The 21,632-nt window shown below is 29.9% G+C and overlaps 1 protein-coding gene across 1 annotated transcript; it reads right to left on the reverse strand.

Annotated features, from left to right (window-relative positions):
- Positions 1 to 4,883: 4,883 nt before the first annotated feature.
- Positions 4,884 to 18,054, reverse strand: LOC142319893 (uncharacterized). The gene is made up of 6 exons (XM_075357565.1): positions 17,987 to 18,054; positions 14,999 to 15,170; positions 11,503 to 11,596; positions 9,167 to 9,343; positions 7,707 to 7,851; positions 4,884 to 4,956 (listed from the first exon to the last, which is right to left on the reverse strand). Exons 1-6 carry the CDS (start codon positions 18,052 to 18,054, stop codon positions 4,884 to 4,886), a joined length of 729 nt encoding a protein of 242 aa, XP_075213680.1.
- Positions 18,055 to 21,632: the final 3,578 nt, after the last annotated feature.

Here is a 21,632-nt window from a genome sequence, read left to right on the forward strand (position 1 = left end):
GTGCCACAAAGGAGTGGTTAGAGGTTTTACCTTTTGATTTGCTTAACGTTTTGCAAATGTTGAAATTGTATTGAATTTTCAGATGGACAGCTCTATTTCATTATGCAAGACAGAGCTGAAATGAAATGTAATGTAAATATTTCACTGTATAAATCTATTGCCTTTTGTAATAAGTATCCAATTACAATTAGCAGGGCCAAGATTGTTTTAGACAATAGCTCTCTTAAAGAAGTTATACATTTTAAATGTTTACATTACCAACTATGTCTTGATATTGAATTAGAAATGGTCATAATAAACTAAATATATTTAAAGTAATTAGTAGAAATTTCTATTGCTATCTATCCCATTAGTTAAGAAAGGACACTATATTAAAGTTTCATTGTATGTATTTGCCAATGTAGCTGTATTGGTCAGAGTGTTAGGTTTTATTGAATCAGTAAGTCAGCAGATTAAATTAATGCCAAGTATGCTGGTTTGTTTTTCATTAATCTTCCTTCTATTATTAATCTGAGCATTAAAATTGCTTCCCTTGTCACTATATTTTAGCTGAAACCAAATTGGTCTTCTAACACTTCTTCCACTCTTCTCTTAGTTCTTCTGTACAGAATTCTAATTAAGATTATTGATGCTTGACTAGTTAAGCTAATTGTTCTGTATTCTTCACGTTTATCTGCTCCTGCTTTCTTTGGGATCATGACTATAACACACTTTTTGAAGCTGATGGAACTTCCTCTTTTTCGAAAATATTACATACCAGTTTGTATCTAACTATCTCTTCCTCACCTGCACTGCACAGAATTTCTGCAGGTATTCCATCTAATCCAGGAGCCTTTTTGCCATTCAAATTTTTTAATGCTCTCTTAAATTCAGATCTCAGTATTGTATCTCCATTTTCATCCTCTTTGACCTCCTCTTCTTCCTCTATAACATCAGTTTCTAATTCATTCCTCCATATAAATTTTCAATATATTGCACCCACCTATCAACCTTTTCCTTTGTATTATAAGTCTGTGTACCATCTTCGTTTAACAAACTATTTTAATTTAATTTACATACTTAACATAATTTTTCTTAACTTTCCTGTATGCTCCATCTATTTTACCAGTGATCATTTCTCTTTCCACTTCTAAACACTTTTCTTTAATCCACTCTTTCACTAGTTTTCACTGTCTGTTTATAGTATTTCTCAATACAGTTTATAGTTCCTTTTACTTCCTTCATCACGAACAGATGAACGGATGAACTACGTTCATCCATCAGCTGTAATATATACTCTGATATCAAAGGTTTTCGACCAGTTCTCTTTGTTCCGACGAAGTTCGCTTCTGCTGATTTAAGAATTTCCTTTTTAATATTCTCCTATACTTCTTCTACATTTTCTACCTTATAATTTTTACTCAAACCTCTTGCGATGCCCTCCTCAAAAATCTTCTTTACCTCCTTTTCCTCAAGCGTCTCTAAATTCCACAAATTCATCTGACACCTTTTCTTCAGGTTTTTAAACCCAATCTACATTTCATAATCACTAAATTAAGTTTGCTATCAATATCTGCTCCAGGATAAGCTTTGCAGTCGACGAGTTGATATCTAAATCTTTACTTACCCATGATATAATCTATTTGATATCTTGCAGTATCACCTGGCCTTTTCCATGTGTATATTCTTCTATGATTTTTAAACTGAATGTTGGCAATTACTAGTTATACTTCATGCAAAATAATTCAGTCCCCTCTTTCATTTTACTTGCCCAACCCGTATTCACCCACAATATTTCCTTTCATGTCTTTTCCAATGTTTGCATTCTAATCTCCAAGTAATATTACATTTTCATCTCCTTTTATGTGTTTAACAGCTTCCTCAATTTCTTCGTATACACACTCTACCTCATCATTATCATCATGGGCACTTGTAAGCATATAGACGTTAACAATTGTTGTTGGCTTAAGTTTTGATTTTATCCTTACTACAATAATTCTATCACTAAGCTTTTTGAAATACTCTACTCTCTTCCCTAATCTTCTTGTTCATTACGAAACCTACTCTTGCTTGCCCTTTATTTGATGCTGAGTTAATTTTTCTAAAATCACCTGACCAAAAGGCATTTTCCTCTTCCCATCGAACCTCACTAATTCCTACTACATCTATCTACCTATTTTCCTTTTTAAATTTTCTAACATACCAACCTTTTTTAGACTTTTAACATTACAAGCTCTGACTTGTAGAATGTTACTTTTTAATTTTCTGGTGACCCCTTCCTTAGTAGTCAGCACCTGGAGATACGAACAGGGAACTAGTTTACCTCTAGCATTTTACCAAGGAAGGCGCCTCCTTCTTTGTTACATGAAAATGCAGAGTGACACTTTCTTGGAAAAAAATCAGTTGTAGTTTTCCATTGCTTTCAGCTGCACAATACTCAGAACATTGAGTGATGTTGATATGGTTGTTTAAGTTCACCTGATCTACACTCTTAACAACAACTGAAAGAGCTGCTGCCCTCTTTCAGGAATCATTCCTTCGTCTGGCTCTCAACAGATACCTCTCCGATATGCATACAACTTTGGTCCAACTACTCTTTATCACTGAGCACTCAAGCCCCCTCATCGTCGGCAAGGTCTCCTGATTCATAGAGGGAGAAGAAACATTTATGGATCCAAAATTTTCATCTGAATTCGATGTAAATCTTGTGCCTCATTAAGATAATAGCTCTGAAGATGGCAAATTCCCTGAAAATGTTCATAGTCATTTTCACTGAAAGTAATAAATCAAATGATTGTTACTGTGCCAAGATTACTAGAGATAATGAGAAGTACATTATTGTTGCCTTTCTCAATGAAATGAATTCTGAGCATAATTTTGCTAATCATGATGCCAATGACAATAAATAATAATAAAAAGTACATAAGTTATGGTAGTTACATAGAGTACATAATGAATATTTACTTGAATTAGGATGAATTAAATACTATTTATTAAAAGCCTTTGCTGTAATTAGGTTATATACGAGTACATTGATACAAAGATTGGATTTTTTTTTTTCATAAAGAATAATAAAAAAATTTTTTTACTTCTTTAATAAAATATAATTACAACATGTTATTTACTGTACTTGTAACAATTACCTAAATGATTTTTATTTTCTTGAATGTAAAAGTACGGTTTTAAATACATGTTATTTTAAATAAAACTATAAGCAAAGCAAAACTTTGCGTTATAACATGCAGCATTGGCAATAGCAAAAGTCTACATATGATTGAAAATTATAAGATATTATATTAATTTCTAAACTTGTTCTAAATAAACAAACAAAAATTCAAGAGGGGGCACATTTCAACAGTTAGAATTTCAAATTTCCTACCACAGGAACTGTTATTTGATTGGCCAGTCAATGGTCAGTCAAGTTTCATAATGGAACTACAGCTGGCAATAAGTTTGCTCCATTTCCCATCATATGTGCTTTGTTATGTAATGATTTCTGTTTTGTGTCCTGTGAAGTTAAAACAGAATTCTGTTTCATCAATTATTCTTACTTTCCATCTACTGAGGTGAGTTAGATTTAATCATCAAATTAAGAATTTCTGCATCTACCAATACTATTAACAACTAGAAATTCCTTGTACTACTTTAACCTTAATGGCTGCATATGGAGCTGATTTAAAAAAACCTCTGGAAGTACTAATTTAATTAATCACTACTAATTTAATTAATTTACTTTCAGATTCAGGCAACATGTTGAGAAGTTGTATAAAGAAGCCTTGATTGTCAAGACCATAAACGCAGTTAAAGATGGCATGTCCATTAGAAGAGCTGCAGACTTATATGAAATGCACTACTCTGCTTTAATTTACAGATTAAAAAAAGTAAAGGAGTTGATCTTCATGATAACCCAACAGTGGATATCACATCAAATTACTGTGGCTCCAAGGCAAGTTTTCACCTCATATCAAAAGCCAGAAAATACCAGGTTAAGAGCCACAGCTTTTAGTAAAGCAAATGTTGCAGAATTTTTTGACAATTATGAAAGAGCTACTCACTCAAATGATTTCACTGGGGATTGTACATACAACTTATGTGATAGGAGTATCAATGGTACTTCAACTCCAAAAGTGGTTCTAAGTTAGGAACTCATCAGGTTTTATCTGGGGAACAAGGAACAATGATAACACTGTGTTGATTTGATTGTCAATGTTGTTGGAAATACAGTTCTCCAGTATTTGTAATTCCTAGGGCGAAATTCCCTGATTTCCGGCTGTTTGGAGCACCTGAGGTAAGTTAAGGCTTAGTAAACAGCCCCAAAAGTGGATCGATGATTGGCCCTCTATTTTTACCGGTTCTAGAGTAAAGCAAACAAGGTGTTCAAAAAAAAAACATGATTTTACTGCTAATGGATAACCACAAAAGCCATTGCACTCTTGATGCTATATTGTTTACTAGGGACAATGGTACAGTATTAGTAACGTGTCCTGCTCATTGTATTCACCGCCTCCAGTCCTTGAATATTGGAATAACAGGGCAATTTAAATCAAAACTGAAAGTAACACAAAACGACTAGCTAGTATCAAATCCTGGAAAAATGTTATTCACAATCTGGCTGCATTAACAAACGTGGCTTACATTTCTTCATTTACAGTGAAAAATATTACTAATCCTTTTAAAGCAACTGGTGTTTGGTTGCTTTCTCATTTAATTTTTACTGATGAAGATTTTGAAGCATTTAATATTAAATCTAATACTGCATTTATTCATAAACCATATTCTACAACAGAATCCATCAGTAGGGTAATTTTCAGTTGTGTAGCAAGCTATACAACTGAAAATTATCCTACAACAAGCAATGAAACCCCTGCTGCAGACTTATTGAGTTGTGCACCTGAAAAACTAATTTATGGAACAAGTAACCCTAAATGTAAAGGAAATCTAACACTTGAAGATGTCTGGCCTTTTTCCAAAGCAATTCTGAACTCCAGAAAAAATTAAAATGAACACTATACCCTGAAAAGATTAGAAAAAATCAAATCTAGTTGTAAAGAAAATTAATTCTGAGGAAATAGGCAAAAAAATTAAATGTAATCCAGTAAAGAAAGTTTCATTTGATGAATCTTCTGGTAATGAGAGTGGAGAAGTACTGTTACAAGATGAATGTGAAGATTTAGAACAACTTTTGATTTCTACGAGATCAGAATTTGAAGAAAATGTAGACTTTGAGAATCATGATTTGCAATACAAATAAATTGTTTTGTATACTTGTAGAGTTTGCAGGAAAGAAATAATAAAGTTCTTAAACATTTTTGTTCTTTGAAGTAAAATAAGTTATTATTTACTGAAATATACCCCATGCCCTATTGGAAAGTGTCCCATGGTCAAGGTACAATTTAACAAATTTAGGGCTTACTTGAAATTTAAAATTTGACCTTTTGGTTGTAATCAGGAACTCTGGTAAAAGCTGATTAGCTGCCTAATATACTACTGTAACCTCATATGCCAAATACTAAAATAAATAATGCGTCTTTGATACAAAAAAAAATTTTAACTAAACATTATTGAAATATAACTACCCCATCTGCCATAATATATTTTTGATTTAAAATTAAATTATAAAATTTGAAAAAAGATTATGAATTTACCTTTATTTAGATAATGGAGTAGGGTTAAATTAAAACAAAGAAAAACAAGCACACAATTCAATTAAAAAAATTATTAAAATAATAATGAAAATCAACTTACAATATCAGAATTTAATTTAGAACAAATTACAAAAAATATTAGAAAAAAATTACCAAAAAATCAAGTAAGAAATAAAATACTTTGTTTACTAGTTCATTCATTATTCAGTCTTTTATTTAGTTCTTTTAATTTAATTATATATCATATGATATATTAAATATGAGACAAGCAATCTCAAAGAGTCTATATCTTGTCCCTTACTTGATAATGTCTGTTGTTGTGGTATAATTGCTTGCTTATTGGTATGCTCAATAAAGAATTACATGAGATGACAAGTTGGATTTTAATTTGTCTAAGTCCACATCATCAGGTAACAAATATCTACTAGTAAACTCTCAGGAAATGTACTGATGCCTATTTTGCCTATCTTATTGTTTAACCTCAACTACTAAATTTTCTGCAAGTTTAACTGCTTTCAGGTTCCATCAGGTTTAAACTGCTGCATGTACAGATTGAATTTGAAGTTATCCTTTATCTAAATGCAGTGCTTGCTTTAAACTAAGTCATTCCATGGAGTCAGATATCTTCATTATAGTTGACGACATTTTTTTAAGAACCCCATTTACAGGCGCCTAAGCAGTGTCAGGCTCGCCAAAGGTTCTGCAAGATGTTAAGTACGTACGTATACCTGTGCACTATCAACTAAACCTCCACCCCTGGCAACCCACCCCCCTGAAACGGCTAGTAAAGCATTACTTTAGAGGGGTTAACGCCCCCCCCCACACACACACACACATACACACACAATGGTCACCACAAAGAAACATCAAAGCCAATACCATCACGTGCATCACAAAACACAGCACATCACAAAAGGATGTTGAACACATTTCCAACCAAGCACAAACACTCCCAACAGGCAAATGAGACCTCCATGAACACACACCACATGCTCATACACATGGGTACAGACCACGCCAATAAACAGACACAAACATCGCAAGACCTCTTGTGGAAAAGAAATACCAAGCACAAAAGCACTCTCGAAAGAGGTGCCCATTAACCACACATGCACTTGCCATGCATGCACATACACATACTTCATCAGTCCATCAGTCGTTGCTTCAGTGATTAGGGTAACATGCTCAGGCACCAGGAATGGAGTGTCCACAGCCTCACTGCGCCAAGGCGATTCCTGCATGCTTGTAGGGGCCCCCCATGCCCTCAGATTATAGTTGATACCTGTACATAGCTGTTGGATAGTACAGTTTGTTCATGACACAGATTTAAACAATTATTATGAATGGCTTGAATAGCTCATTCAACTGACACCTTAGCAAACATCTGACACATTTAAACAGTGCTGTGTTGTATAAACAGGGATGTATTGTTTCAGAAACTTCTAGAACACTATCAACCAATTATAATTTATGCAATTTTTACCATTGGTTGGCCTTAGCAGAATCTTTTGTTTTCTTGGTTTTTTGAGAGCTGTAAACATTTAATAAAATTAAACATAAATGTATTTTAGAGAACCATGTTACTATAGCTTACAAATCTTTTTGGGAAATATTCACTTTAAAGTTAATTTCAGAGGGGAAAATTTTGAATTGTTTTGCGATTTCTTTAGTAAAACTAATTGGTTTTTCTTACCAAACTATTCCAACTATTTTGGAGTAGTTGGAAAATTATCTTTTTAATCTTAAACAATTTATGTTTCATCATTTTCAGATACCAATCACAAATTATAAAATGAGTTGAGGAACAGAATCACAAATATAGAAATTTTTCAATATCACTTTTCTAAATGTGCCCAGAAAAGCCTTTTCCATTAACCTCTAAAAATTCTACATTGTACTAAAATAGGAAAAATGGCATAATAAAAAAAATTGAATTTCTTTATTTTGTTTTTCATAAAGAAAGATTGTTTATTTATATCTTTGGAAACACTAATATAAAGACAGAATTTTTTACATTGACTTCAAACACAATAATTATCATATAATTCATATGTTATGTGTAATGCATACATTTTTTACTACAGGCATGAATCATTAGCTCTTCTTCTAGATGAAGGTAAAGGCTCTCTAAACTGTTGGTTACATAATATATTAACATACCCCATTTTACTGATAGTATCCTGATATTCAGTTCTACCAAAAGTCCAATAATGTTTGAGCTGTGGTTCTGAAAATAAAAATGTTTTAACGATTTATTTATTAAACTCATCAATCAGATTATACTATATTAGAAATATTATTTTATTGAGATTGTAAAATTCTTGTTAAACATTAAAGAAAAAAAAACTTTATTTGGAAAATAATCATTTTTTTAGATGGAATTATTAACCAAATTTGACCAAAATATGACAGTTTTATTATTAAACTACGATTATACAAATACAGTAACAAACATTTAAATGAATGAATAGTTTTTGCTAAATTAATTACGCAACCGTAATTTTTTTATAAACAATTTTTGTGTAAAACACTCAAAAAATTATTTTAGTTCAGAAACTACCACAAATTTGATACCTAAATTATCATAATTATTTTTATTTTTTAATGTTTATTACTGTAATGATTAACTTTATTGCTCTCATTTTTAGAAAATAGAGGTGCTTATTTATTTGTAAAATTGTATTTATTTGTAATAATGAATACAACTTTCCATTTATTATTCAGCTATTTCAGTTACTATTTTACATAATCATTAACAATATAATTTTCCATCACTCCAAGGATGACAGATTAACATCCAGTTGGGGTCTAAGAGTTGAGAGAATTCAGATTAAAACTAACCTTACTTCCAGTTATGTGGTTTTAATACAGAATGGATAAGTTGAAAATAAATATCAACTACCATGAACGTTTTTTTTTTTTTTTTTTTTAATATTATGAAAGATTTATACTAATTTTATTCTAAATTCTAGAAAATAATTTCTTATTCTCTAAGCTTATTAAAATAATGTTTTCATTTGAAATCAGATAAATTTTTACAATAGACAAAGTTCTATTTCAAAAATGATAGAATTGCAAAATATTCTTACACATAAAATATTTTTTTTTTAAATAGTTTAGAATTTTGTATGTATATATTATACTTATTTTTTCATTAAAAAAAATAAATAATAATTAGGGTTCTATTTCCTCTCCAAGTAGCATTGTTAATTTTAGATGACTTCACCTATTTTGCTCTAAAGAAATTACATATGCCATATTCTAATGAAACTTATGCTTAACTTTACATAATGCTTGGAAAACAAAGTTGTCAGCCCAAATGCTCAATTGAACTCTAATTCTACCTTTCAGTTGATGTTAAGCCTGGGCAAAACTGAGGCTTGGATAACTTATACCTGAGGGAAAAAGTTATTGTTAGTTTCTTTCTTCTTAAAATTAAAATTGGTTTGTTGATTTGAAAATTTACTATTCAAAAGCAATAAAAATAATGACTGAAACTGAAATAACTTTTCTTATAACTAAAGTTAATTTTAAAATCTCACCAGCAGTAATATCAATTTCTCTTGGAGGTCCAATTGTTGGTCTTATAATACAGGAACTTCTAAATGCTGATGGATCTCTATACCCATCTCCTAATTCAGTCCGTATAGCTTTTATTGGTAATGGAGTATTATCTTCAGTTTGAGGTTGAATAGCTTGATATGAAACTATTGGAAATCCTGAAATATAATTTTGACAGTTAAATATGATCATATCTACTAGATTCTTGTCTTATCAAAAAGAGATTCCTTTCCCTATTATAAAATTGTCAGTTTCTCTACCCTCGTGTTAAAAAAAATCATCCCAACTGTCATAAAATTAAATATTGACTTTGATCCAAATGGATAGAACATAAAAAAATATTAAGGTGTTTTATGGCCGTTCCGTAATGGTGGTCTGCCGTTCCGTCTACGGGAAATTTCTTCTGCATAAATCGTTAAAAAATCGTGATAATAAAACCTCAATTTCCACCATCTTGGATTCTCAACCGAATTATTTTTTATATAAAGCCTGACACAACCACGCACGCCCAGTCAGCACTTCCCACGAAATACCCACACACAAATCCATGCGCCATTCCAATCCCCATAGTGCAGCTGCGCACTACGGGTGCAACTTCCCTTACGGGGAATACGCTGCGCACTAAGACATAGGGTGGAAGATAGGGTTAATATACAACAGCAGTACGGTATGCATTTAAGCACTGGTCAGTTGACGATCGTACACCAGGCCGTTAACATCGCAGAATGTATTTTTCCTTCGTAAATTACGGTGAATCATAGTGCCAATAGCGGCGATATGTTGGATGTTAGTGAAAGTGTTAGGTTGGGGTAACTAAATCGTACAGTTTGAATAACACACTTATCTACTGTACGCTTTCCATTACCGCATAAAAATTATCACCAAGACCGGTGATAAAAAAGCGGACGATACACAACGTGGTTCCGTTATTTGAGGAGATACGATACGAAATCAACGGAATTAAAGTGTCGCATACAAAAGTTAGGATTTAAACCATAATGAATGATATTTTTTTTATCTCTTCGTAGAAGCGAAAGTACCCCGCTTACAGTTTAAAAAGATTTCAAACGGATGGTACATCCGTTTTAAGCGATTAGTTCTGTTTGAAAAAATCTATTACAATCAATGTACCATTGATCTAATCGCTTAAAATGGGAACCGTAAACGGCGTATCGATATTAAAAAAAACCAATAAACCACCCAATACGGCGGCGTACTGCCTCATTATTCACGATACCATCCTCACGTACACTCTGCTTACGAGAATAGTGAGAAAGGTTATGTAAAATGAACATGCACGAAATTTTTAGATTTTAACAAGAAGATGAGAAACGAACACTGGCACCGCCGAAAAGCAGCACCCCGCAAAAAAATACCTCTGATGATTTTAATGAATTCTAATGTCTTTGAAAATTGGAGGGGGTATCCCCACTACAAACACGCGGTTTAGCAATTAACTTGGAAAAGTTTACCGACTATCACAGTTTTCTCGGCAAAAACATTGAGTTCATCGTAAAAGAAATCGCTGTGGTCGGTGAATCTTTCTATACGGCTCTTCATTTTCGTACACCGTATCCAAAGTCCAAGTTGAATTCAAAATATAGACGAATGGCGACGTGGTTAGAGAGAAATTATTATTACATCGACTGAGATTACGGGAAGACTGTGTTTAGCGAAAAAACGATGAAAACGTTATATTCACAATTCATTACAGTCTACACCAAAGGATCGGAAAAAGCCGAGTAACTGCGACATTTTCATAACTTTCGGTTGATACTGAAGGACGAAACTAATTACTTAGTCAATAGTTCATTCCAGAGTCTCGTGGAAAATGCAGGTTACAAAGCGGTTGTTTGTGTATGGAACGGATAAAGTTATGTAAAAAAAAACCATTGGATCTGTTCAGGGAAGCGAATTGTTGTGATCGTTTTAAAACACGTAAATGACAAGGAAAAATTGGTATGTAGAGTAAGTATATAATGTAGAGTATGTAAAAATGTAGAGTAAGTATACCTTCTTCTACTAATCCCTGGTCTCACCTCCTTTTATTTTTTAAACTATTATTTATTTTTATTTTGCGGTATATAAATAAGTAATTTGACGATAATTAGTAAAAATAAATGTAACATTTAAAAAACTTTATTACAAGAGTATGAAAATTTATGGATTATATATGTATTTTTTTCCATATTTTTCTCCCAGAAAAAAGCTTGTTTGCGTTAATAAACCCAAACATATCATTCTACGCATTCTTAAATCTACCCAAAGTTTTAAGAAGAATATGAAAATAAGTGGTTCTAAAAAAGTAAGAAATTACCTCTGTTGCCGTAATTTAATTCATAAAGAGTTTTCATTTTTTCATCATCACTGCCACATGAATGTTCAAGCATCTCAATATCAAGTCTTGTTCTCTAAAATATAATATATACAGTGATTCAGGATTAATGGGAAATAATGAGGAACTAAAATTCTTGAGCTTGAAATAAGGAAAAAATTCATACAAATACACGTATCTCCGAAAACGCTTTTTTATCGAGTTACGGTTAGCGAAAAATTTCCCCCGGTGAATGAGCTCATACTGAAATTTTCAAGGCGTTATACAAGAGGTAAATTTAATGGTCTAAATAAAAAATATTCGGTGACGAACACCTCAAATCTAAATTTGAGGTACAGTAACTTTCTTAAATGATTAATAAGTCCGTAAATTTTATTATCAAAATTTGTATAGAATTTAATTCTAAAAAATTGATGAATTCAATAAAAATCGGGGAAAAAATTAAATTTTATTAGTAAAAACAAAGCAGAGGAAAAATTAAAAGAAAAATGTTACGAATTTGTAAACATTAGTTACATTACATTACATTATATTTTTCCGTTAACTTTTGTTCTGCTTTGTTTTATTTATACATTTTCTTTTCTGTTTTTTATTATAGATTTTATTACATCAATTTTCTCAGAATTAAATTCCCTACAAATTTTGATAATAAAAATTACGCATTTATTAGTCATTTAACAAAGTTACTCTATCTCAAACCTAAGAAAATGTGTTTATCACCGAATTTTTCTGTTTTACGTCAGATATCATCAAAACCACCGGAGGTACACTTCTGGGACCTGTATTAATCGATTTTTCAGACCAAAAGTTATCCCCTTATATAACACCTTAAAAATTTCAGTTTAAAATCATTTTACCTAGGAAACTAAAATTCGGGCGAAATTTTTCGCTTGCCAGAACTCGATAAAAAGCTTTATCGAATTAAATCTTTTTGTCGTACATAAAAAGCGTTTTCGGACATACGTATCTTTGTATGAACTTTTTCCCTTATTTCAAACTCTAGAATCAGTTCCCATTTTATTTCTCTTTCCTCCAGAACCACTACATATGATAAATTATTGCTTGTTCTTTTATAATACATATAATACAAATATAAAATAAAATATAAAATTTTATAAAAAAAATTATAAAATAATATTTTATATAATATTTATATAAAATGAATGATACATTTAATAAATTAGTAGATAAATAAACTGTTATACAAAAAGTAACATGATTGTCTTTCTGGTTAAACTTTGTATTTCATTACCACCAATTATCTCATTAATTGCATGTTAATTAACTGCTTGTGCTGGTATACCATTTAAAAAGAAGGACTTTGGTTCATTTTTTTTTAAATGCAACACAAATTATATTATTAGAGTACTGCATACTAACACTTATTTAATTTTTCAGATAATATACTCATACAAGTTTCATTAACTATGTTATTTTATGTACATCTTGTTCAAATTGTAAATTAGAATTTAATTTTAGGTGTTGATACTTTCTATAAACCAATTTACTCGGTACAAATCATAATTAATTGTTTTATAAACTTATAAATTTATATTATTAATAAATAACAAATAAGTTACTTATGATTAATAAAAAATCAATATAATCATTCATTTCAAGTACTGCAGAAAGTGGATATGATCTTATCTAGTTTTTAAGTTTTCATAACTATGAAATGGATAAAACAAAAGATTGTGTTGATCTATGAAAAATTGATCATCTTTCTAGGTCATCGATAATTTTCAAATTCATTATTGAAATGGTTCCTGCAGGTTATTATACTTTTTTCATCATACTCCAGTGAAGTTCCTTTCTAGTCCATTTTCTACAAGGCATTTTGGTGGTAGGACCAATCTTGGTTTATACTGCACTTTATGTAGTCTTAGATTCTAGCTTTAGAAGATGGTTGGGTTTCCATTAACTATACATCTCAGGAATGGTCGACCTGAGACTGCACAAGACTACACTTCATTTACATTCATACATATTATCCTCATTCATCCTCTGAAGTAATACCTTACAGTGATTCTAGAGGCTAAACAGAAAAAGAAAGAAGATTTTAGCCTTAAATACACTCTATGTTAGGAGATAGTAGTATATAGTTCATTTATGACATAACTGCTTTAGCCAAGTTAGTTTCTGTTTGATCAGCGAGGGGAAGGACAAACCTGATCTGAGAATTAGTTCTTCATTAGTCTGGTCTTGCTAGTACACTCTTTATAAAATAAGCTGTTGGACTCCCAAACAAGACTAATTGGCTAAATTAGCGCAAAATATGTGTCAAAATAATGTCATTCTGACTGGTTGTTGTGACATGACCTCTGCACTCTACTACTCAAAATAACAGTTGTTCCAAATGGCTGCTTCTATAAATAATCATGTAATACGGCATTCAGTACTATCAGTATAGTATATTGACAGTACTATACTGTCTTAATAGTACAGTAATACGGCATACTGTACTAGTATATAGTACAGTGGTATCAGTGACAAACATATGTGTGTAAGTTATGTTAACGAATGAAAATTTATAGTTATTCCCCTTGTGATTACAGTACAATTACTGGTGCTGTAATTACAGTGAAACATGAAGCACAAACGATTTAAATATTTTGCACATATTTTTTCTGTTATAATTAAATTTTTTTTTGTCCTTTCTCTTTTGCTACATATTTATCATTTTTATTTCACGTAGTAATCTTCTTTGTATATATTATCAATAAGTTCATGCCTCTCAAACATTAAAGTAATATAATTTCAATGGTAATAAATTATTTGTTCACTTATATTTTTAATTTCCAAAGAAGACTAACTCATGAACACCTCAATCATTTGATACTAACAATCAACATCATTCAAGTTTTGTTTTGTTTTTCTATGAAGATTGTGTAGAGCACTGCCATTTTGTGTATATCAAGTACTTGTTGCAGATGCCAGAACCAACTGATAATAAGATTGCATAACAATCCTACCATCAACAAATTTATTTCAGTAAAAAGAAAAAACTGTTATATAGACTTCTGTGTACAATTCATTGTGATTTTTAATTAGGCAAGGAGCCTTCATTGATTTTATTCATCGCTTTTTTTCGTCATTAATTGATTTTATTATAGTTTTCTACACGATAAAAAATTTGGTGTTGGCTAACAATCAAAATTTTATTTTGACTTTATTTTTATGTTCACTCTTTAAATTTTTTAACACTGTACCGAGACAGAGGGGAAAATTGAATTAATTTTTTATTAACATCCACTATGTAACACCTTTTTTTAAATTATCATAAATGTGTATCATTAGTCTTAAAAATGTACAAATATAAACAAAGGAGGACTAACAAAGGAATACTAATATCATTAAAATATTTAAAATTTACAATGTTATTTTTTATTAGCCAAAAGAATTTCATTTCATCAATCATCTGAAAACAAAAAAAAATTCAATTTACATAAATATTTATTTGAGATTAATTTTACGTTACTTCTTTTCTAATTTTTTCAAACTGTCTCAAAAGGGCTTCTTCTTTTTTTATTAACTCTTTTACTCTCTTATTAACGGGATCAAATGAGTGCATACCGCAATCACAGTATTCAGATCGAGATATTGGTTCAAATACACCTTTTGGTTTTGTCACTTCAGGAGGTTGAGTTGCTCTAAACATAAATAAGATTTGACATTTGAATTATTGGCATGAGAATGATATAAATAATATGAAGATTATTTACATTATTGTAAATAACAAAGTGTTTAATTTTCAATATTAAGTATTTTGGATAAGAAATTTTGGTACTTAATGGTTAAACGGTGGCCATCCTCACACAGCGTGCTGCGATTGTTATGTTGAGGTTAGGTTAAGTAAGATGGGGGTTCGTTTGCTATGCTGAAGAAAATACTTTTCTTAATAGATTGGCGCTTATCGTGGTGGTCGGCAAAATGGTGGAACAAAAACACAAGGGCACAGCTCGCCACTAGTTAGATTCGTATCTGGCAGAATACATGTGGCGGCCGGTGGCAACGTATTCAACTAGCTCCTCGGCGTCTTCGTCAGGTTTTGGGACTGTTCAAGCATAAAAGTAGTTAGTAATTTTTCGATAACTTTATATGATATAAATAAAAGCCTATACTGTGTGTACATGTTTAAGTTTTTTAAAAACATCATTCTTCCGTCTGAAAACAGGTGGCCTCCGTTTAATCAGAAAGCATCGAAATTTTATTTAAATAATATTTAAGGTTAGTAAAATCCTTAACAAAAATAAATAATAATATTAATTTTTATTAAGTGTATATGTAGTAAAACTGTACATATATTTATTAAACACAATTTATTTAAATGTATTTATTCATTTAAATAATGAATGTTAAAGTGTATTAACACAATTTATATGAAATTTATAAGTAAAGTTTTAACATCATTTTACGACTGCAATTTAATTTTCAGTTAAATCAAAATAACTTTAGTTTTCTATGTATATTGTTGTCTTTCACACATTTTATAAGTTTCGTAGAATCGCTAAACTTACAGGAACTGTTAAAACAACCAGACCAGTAAAAGGTTTTTTAAATTCAGTTCAATTTTCAGAAGAGGTCTAATTATATTGGTCAGTTGTTTTTTTAATCATTATTTCTTTATGTTATTGTAAATTATATTATTCATTGGTCCTTCCAAGAAATCTAATTGCTTGTCTATCTTATATATATTTATATATTATATTAGACATTATCATCTTATAATTATTTTTATTTTAAACGTAAAGATACAGTAATTAGGAGAATTATGCAGAAAACGTTTGCTATAGTGTAGTGTAGCAAGAGTTAGTATAATTTTGTATTAATATTGCCAGAACAATAATGTTTGCCAATGCTGTTTTGAACAATATATTTCATTTTTGTGATGATGTTGATTGATTGAATGAAAATGATAAAAAAAACTAATATTACATGAGTGGTAAAAAAAATGGTAATTTCTGATAACACTATGAACATTAAACAGTAGAAAAATTAGAGTCTAGAACATTAAATGACTGTTGAAATAATTTTCAACAGACATTTGGTAATGGAACTACCATTTATAGGGTAATAATAGAACAGAAACTTTACATACATTAAACCTGTATTATGAAAGACTAGCTGAATTAGGAAAACAGTTTCCAAGATCACGTTTTTGTGATTAACAAGAGAAAATGAGTAGCTCATGGAAAATAAATGTTGAATTTAACAAAGAAAGTTTTATAATTGATGGAAAACAATGTGATTTTCTAAACAAACAATGGTAACAAAGATTTTCTGAAATATTAGCAAAAATGAATGCTTCTCTTGTATTTAATATTATAAATTATTTTTTTTTTAAAAGTATTATTTCAATCTCTGCCTAATCTTGAGGAAAGAAAAATAATAAAGTAAAATGGTGTATGCAGACCAAGGACAGTTTTTAGCAAACAGGTCGTAACCAAATTTTGTATTTGGTTAATGTTTTAATTTATATCATTTACATGGAATTTTACTGGTATCTAACCCTCCCTGTGTAAAATAAAGAACTACAGTATTTAACTCTGCATAATTTTTAAGTTTGACCACACATTATTATTACAAGTGTGAAATTTGTAACTAATTGCAAAATTTTGAGAGATACTTTATATATATATATTTATTTATTTATTATAGTAATTAAATTCTGGAGTGTATAATTTTTTTTCTTTATTTTTAACATCTAAGATAAAAAGTATTAGTATTTATAAAATAATACTTTTTTGTATTTTTTAAGATTCAATTACTGAAGTTAACAACAAATTGAGGATTAGACTTGTAATCATGCATTATACACGAGTTGAAATTTAAATAGAATATGAAAAAATTATTTTTTACTTTTGTATAAGTTATCTTATTTTAAAAGTTTACTTTATTTAACATTAACATTTTTTGGTCTTACTTCTACCTAAAATTAAAAAAAAACCATCTCATAAAAATACCATCCCTATGAAAAATAGGATGAAAAATCGTATTCACAAAAAATGGAACAGACACCTTTATAAAAATAAAAAAGAAAGAAATTATGTAAAGACACTACCAATGAAGTTAGAATTTGGTAATGTGTATAATTTTTCTAACCACAACGCTTGCAATAAATCTCTTTGTTACACCTGCTTTCAGTATCAAAATGACATAAGGCTGTGCATCATTATTGTATAATCCACTGCTGTATCAACTTAAGCAGTGATGATAATGACAGAAAAGAATGTATAACATAAATAAAAAAGACCACATATTTTTTTTATATAAAAAACTCTTACACTTAAGTTTATTAGAAAAAATTTACAATCTAATCTAAGGAGTTCTCTCTAAAAAATAAAAGAAATCACCTATTTAATTAACGTACATAAAAAAATCTTTAAATTAAATTATACACATTCCTCTTTTTGAAATTGCTTATAAATTAATATTTAGATGTTTATTGATATTTCTAAGGACTTACTTGAGTAAAAGTGGAACATAATATGGATAAACAAAGTTTTCCCTATAAGTTGTTAAAAAGTTTTCCATTTTCTTCGTACGGTTGATTTCAGATCTACAACAATTGCAATCCGCAGATATGCAAACAATCTGTAATAAAAGACAGTGATAGAGAATTTGTTTTATTTAAATTCAGTTTTATTTAATTAAAATCACTTTTATTTTGTACATTTTCTGATTTTATTTTTAATTGATTTGATTTAATTGTTTAACCAATTTTGTTTTTCTTCTTAACTCTTATTCATATTTTTTATTCTCATCTCCTACTGAGTTCTAATTACAGATATTTTTCCTCTTACATTTATTTACTCAATCTGTATCTTTGAATATAACTTGTCTGCTGTTTCCTTTAAACTTTACTTCCATTATTCCTTATGTTCATACGCATTCTTTTTCTCGTATAACCATATATTGAGTCTTTTAACCATATATTGAGTCTTTTCTTTCTAAACATTTTTGTCATTTTATTGATACTGTAATAGGACCAGTAAAATGGACCATTTTAACAGGTTTCTTCCCGTTAAGAAGAACGAAAGAGAAATTAAAGAAGAATCTAGAAGGAACTGAAAGGGATTCTTTTCTTAGAATAACGGGTATGTTTAACAATTTGTTCTTTGTGATACAGACAAAGGCATCTCTTGTTCATTGACAATAGGAAAAGTTCTCTCAATAGCTAGATCCAATTTTTGCCCTTAAATTCTTATATAACCCATATTTAGCTCATTATGTTAATTTAGAGGTTAGGTTAACACGGTTTTCTATTTTGTTTTTTTTTTGTAACATTGTAAATTAAGTAATGCAATATAACAAATTCTTTTACTAAAAATAAATATAATAATATTGAAGAAGAAAGTTTAAAAAAACAAATATAATAATTATTATAACTTCTGTATATAACTATTAACAAGAAGACTGAAGACTTCATATCTTAACATGCCCATTTTGAGCAGTTAAGATATGAATGAATGAACAATTTTATTTCTTGCAAAACAATTTACATCAAGCTTAATACTGTTTTACAAATAGTAGTAATGAATAAATGTAAAAATAAATACTATTTTACATATGTAAGTCTTAGGTAAGAGGGGTGTTAAAAAGTAATATCCATTTCAAATTTGCCACTACAAATAAATATTTTTTGAGCGTAATGTGATTCCTACTAAATCAGTTAATATCTTGTCAATCTAAATGTAAGTTTTCAATTCAGAATGAAAACACACTGGTAAAAGTTTCTCTTTTTAGTTTATGTTGAGGTACATTCTGTAATCAGTATTTTGCGAGCTAGGGAGATAAAATCTCTTGAAATTCATGAATATAAACATATACTGATTAGATGTCAGACATTAAGAATGAGTTCTGTTGACTTGAAATTTGGGATTTATAGTTTTTTAATATTGATCATGCGCATTTGATGAGTCATTGTCAGAAGATCAGTTTCATCAACAATTCACAATAAAATTTCATGCAGAATTTATTCTTGTTAAGTAAGGAACAATATCAGCAATGATTGTTATAAGGAAACTCTCAAATCTTTGTCAGTATCATCCATACAAACTGTTATACACAATCATTCAACAACAAGATAGTGCACACCTGCATTTCACAGAAACCTCTGCCTTTCTTTTGAAATAATACCAGTCCAAAAAACACTCATTTTCCATGTAGCTTGCTTTGACCTCATTCCCTCTGACTTCCACATGTTTGAAAAGTAAGGCAAGGAATATTTCAGAAGTATGCATTTTACAAAAGAACAATTGAAAGAAATAGTCAAAATATTGTCATGGGAGCTGAACTGAAACTTCCACAACTCATTTACTGCTGGAAAAAATGCATATTTCAGCAATTGTATATAAAAATAGAAAAAAATGTAGATTTAACATTTTTACATGACTGCCCAAAAAGCAGTGTAATGTATTTAGTTTGTATGTCTCATCGTAACAGCTGAACTAATTTAGATGTATGACACAGTGTTGAAATCCTTATATTAACAGGAGTGTCAAAGGCTGTATTGGTGTGTGTGTGTGTGTGTGTGTGTGTGTGTATACACATACTACATGTACTAAGGGAGATTTGGTGATTGAAGCACAAACTTTAATGAATTGAATTATTAATGAACAGTTAAAAGTGAGCCTCTATCGTTGTGTGAGCTGGTTTTGAACTGAATGAATAATATTACAAAAATAATAAAATTCAATTTACATTAAAAAAGTAAAATAATATTAAATAAATTAAAAAAATGTCTGTTTAATAATTACGATGGGCTTCCTGTGGGGACTGTGTGTGAGGCTAGAATGGTGAGGTGAGGCAAGCACCTTATGCGAGGCTAGACTAATCAACAGGTAACAAACAAGGTGCCTCTGGGGTGCTATAAACAATCATCCAGTTTTCAAAATTGAGACAGCATATTGTTAGTAGGTTGAAGGCTAACCTTTGCACACATCAGGTACACTCTCGATCTAACAGATCACAGTTATTCAGAAATGTTCTTTTATCTTCGCAACCAATCTTATGATTTTCAAATTCAAACACGGTATTTGCTAATATAATACAAAATCACAATGGAAGCAAACCAAACACAAAATTAACTGATATACTCAGAAATGTATGAAATACGTGTGTATGTTTGTTCACCGTAGCAGCTCAACTGCTGAACCAATTTCAATGTATGACTCCAAATTAGAATCTGTACATTACCAGGAGTGTATAGGATATATATAAAAATAAATTAAATAAAATAAAAAATATAATATAATACATATAATTAAATTAAATAAATTTTTAAAAATTGAAAAATAATTATACTACATACAAAATTGTCACCCACACACTCTTTAATTATCCTATATTAGTAATTGTACTGTATAAAGAGCAATGTTTTTTTTCTGGGAGTCATGTTTTTCAATTTGTAAAATTTATCTCTTGTTAACTGATGTTTTACTTCCTTAATGATTTATTGGTTGATTTTTAATCTTTTGCAATTCACTTTTTAGCTAGTTGAGTTGTTTTACAAGCTACACTTGGTTTGAAATAGAAATAGAAAATTAATATAATTTCACAAGAAGGAAGTAATGTTCTTAAATTCTTAAAATAGAATGGATGATTAAAAAAATTATATAATTTACAAAAATGACTCACTTTCTATATAATAGAAAGCATCCACAGTATAATTTCATCCAGATATGTATCTTTTGTGTGAGTGTGTGTGTGCGCATGCACGCTCACATGCTCATACTCGGGCTCTCTCTCTGATGATTTTTTCTGACTCATACTCAGTACAGTCACCAGGGAATAGTAGCATAGTATTAAAAATAAAACTTAGAATGGCTACTTCAGTCAATACTATCTATTATCAAGAATAGTTAATGGAATTTGTTTCCGATGGTAAAAAACAGATAATGCTAAGTTTTATTTTCTGTCTGGGAGAAATTGAGATTCTATGTTTATACTGATACTTGAGAGCCTATGATTATATTGAGAATGACATATTACTGCCTTTCAAATTCTTTGGATTACTGAAAGCTGTAATAGATTTTGCATTAGACTAAAAATAATTAAAGTTAATCCATCATATTGCTTGAGAGTTTATCAGCACATAAAATTATAACTAA

Source organism: Lycorma delicatula, chromosome 2 (genome assembly GCF_047948215.1).
Source record: "Lycorma delicatula isolate Av1 chromosome 2, ASM4794821v1, whole genome shotgun sequence".
Classification (NCBI taxonomy): Eukaryota; Metazoa; Arthropoda; class Insecta; order Hemiptera; family Fulgoridae; genus Lycorma; species Lycorma delicatula.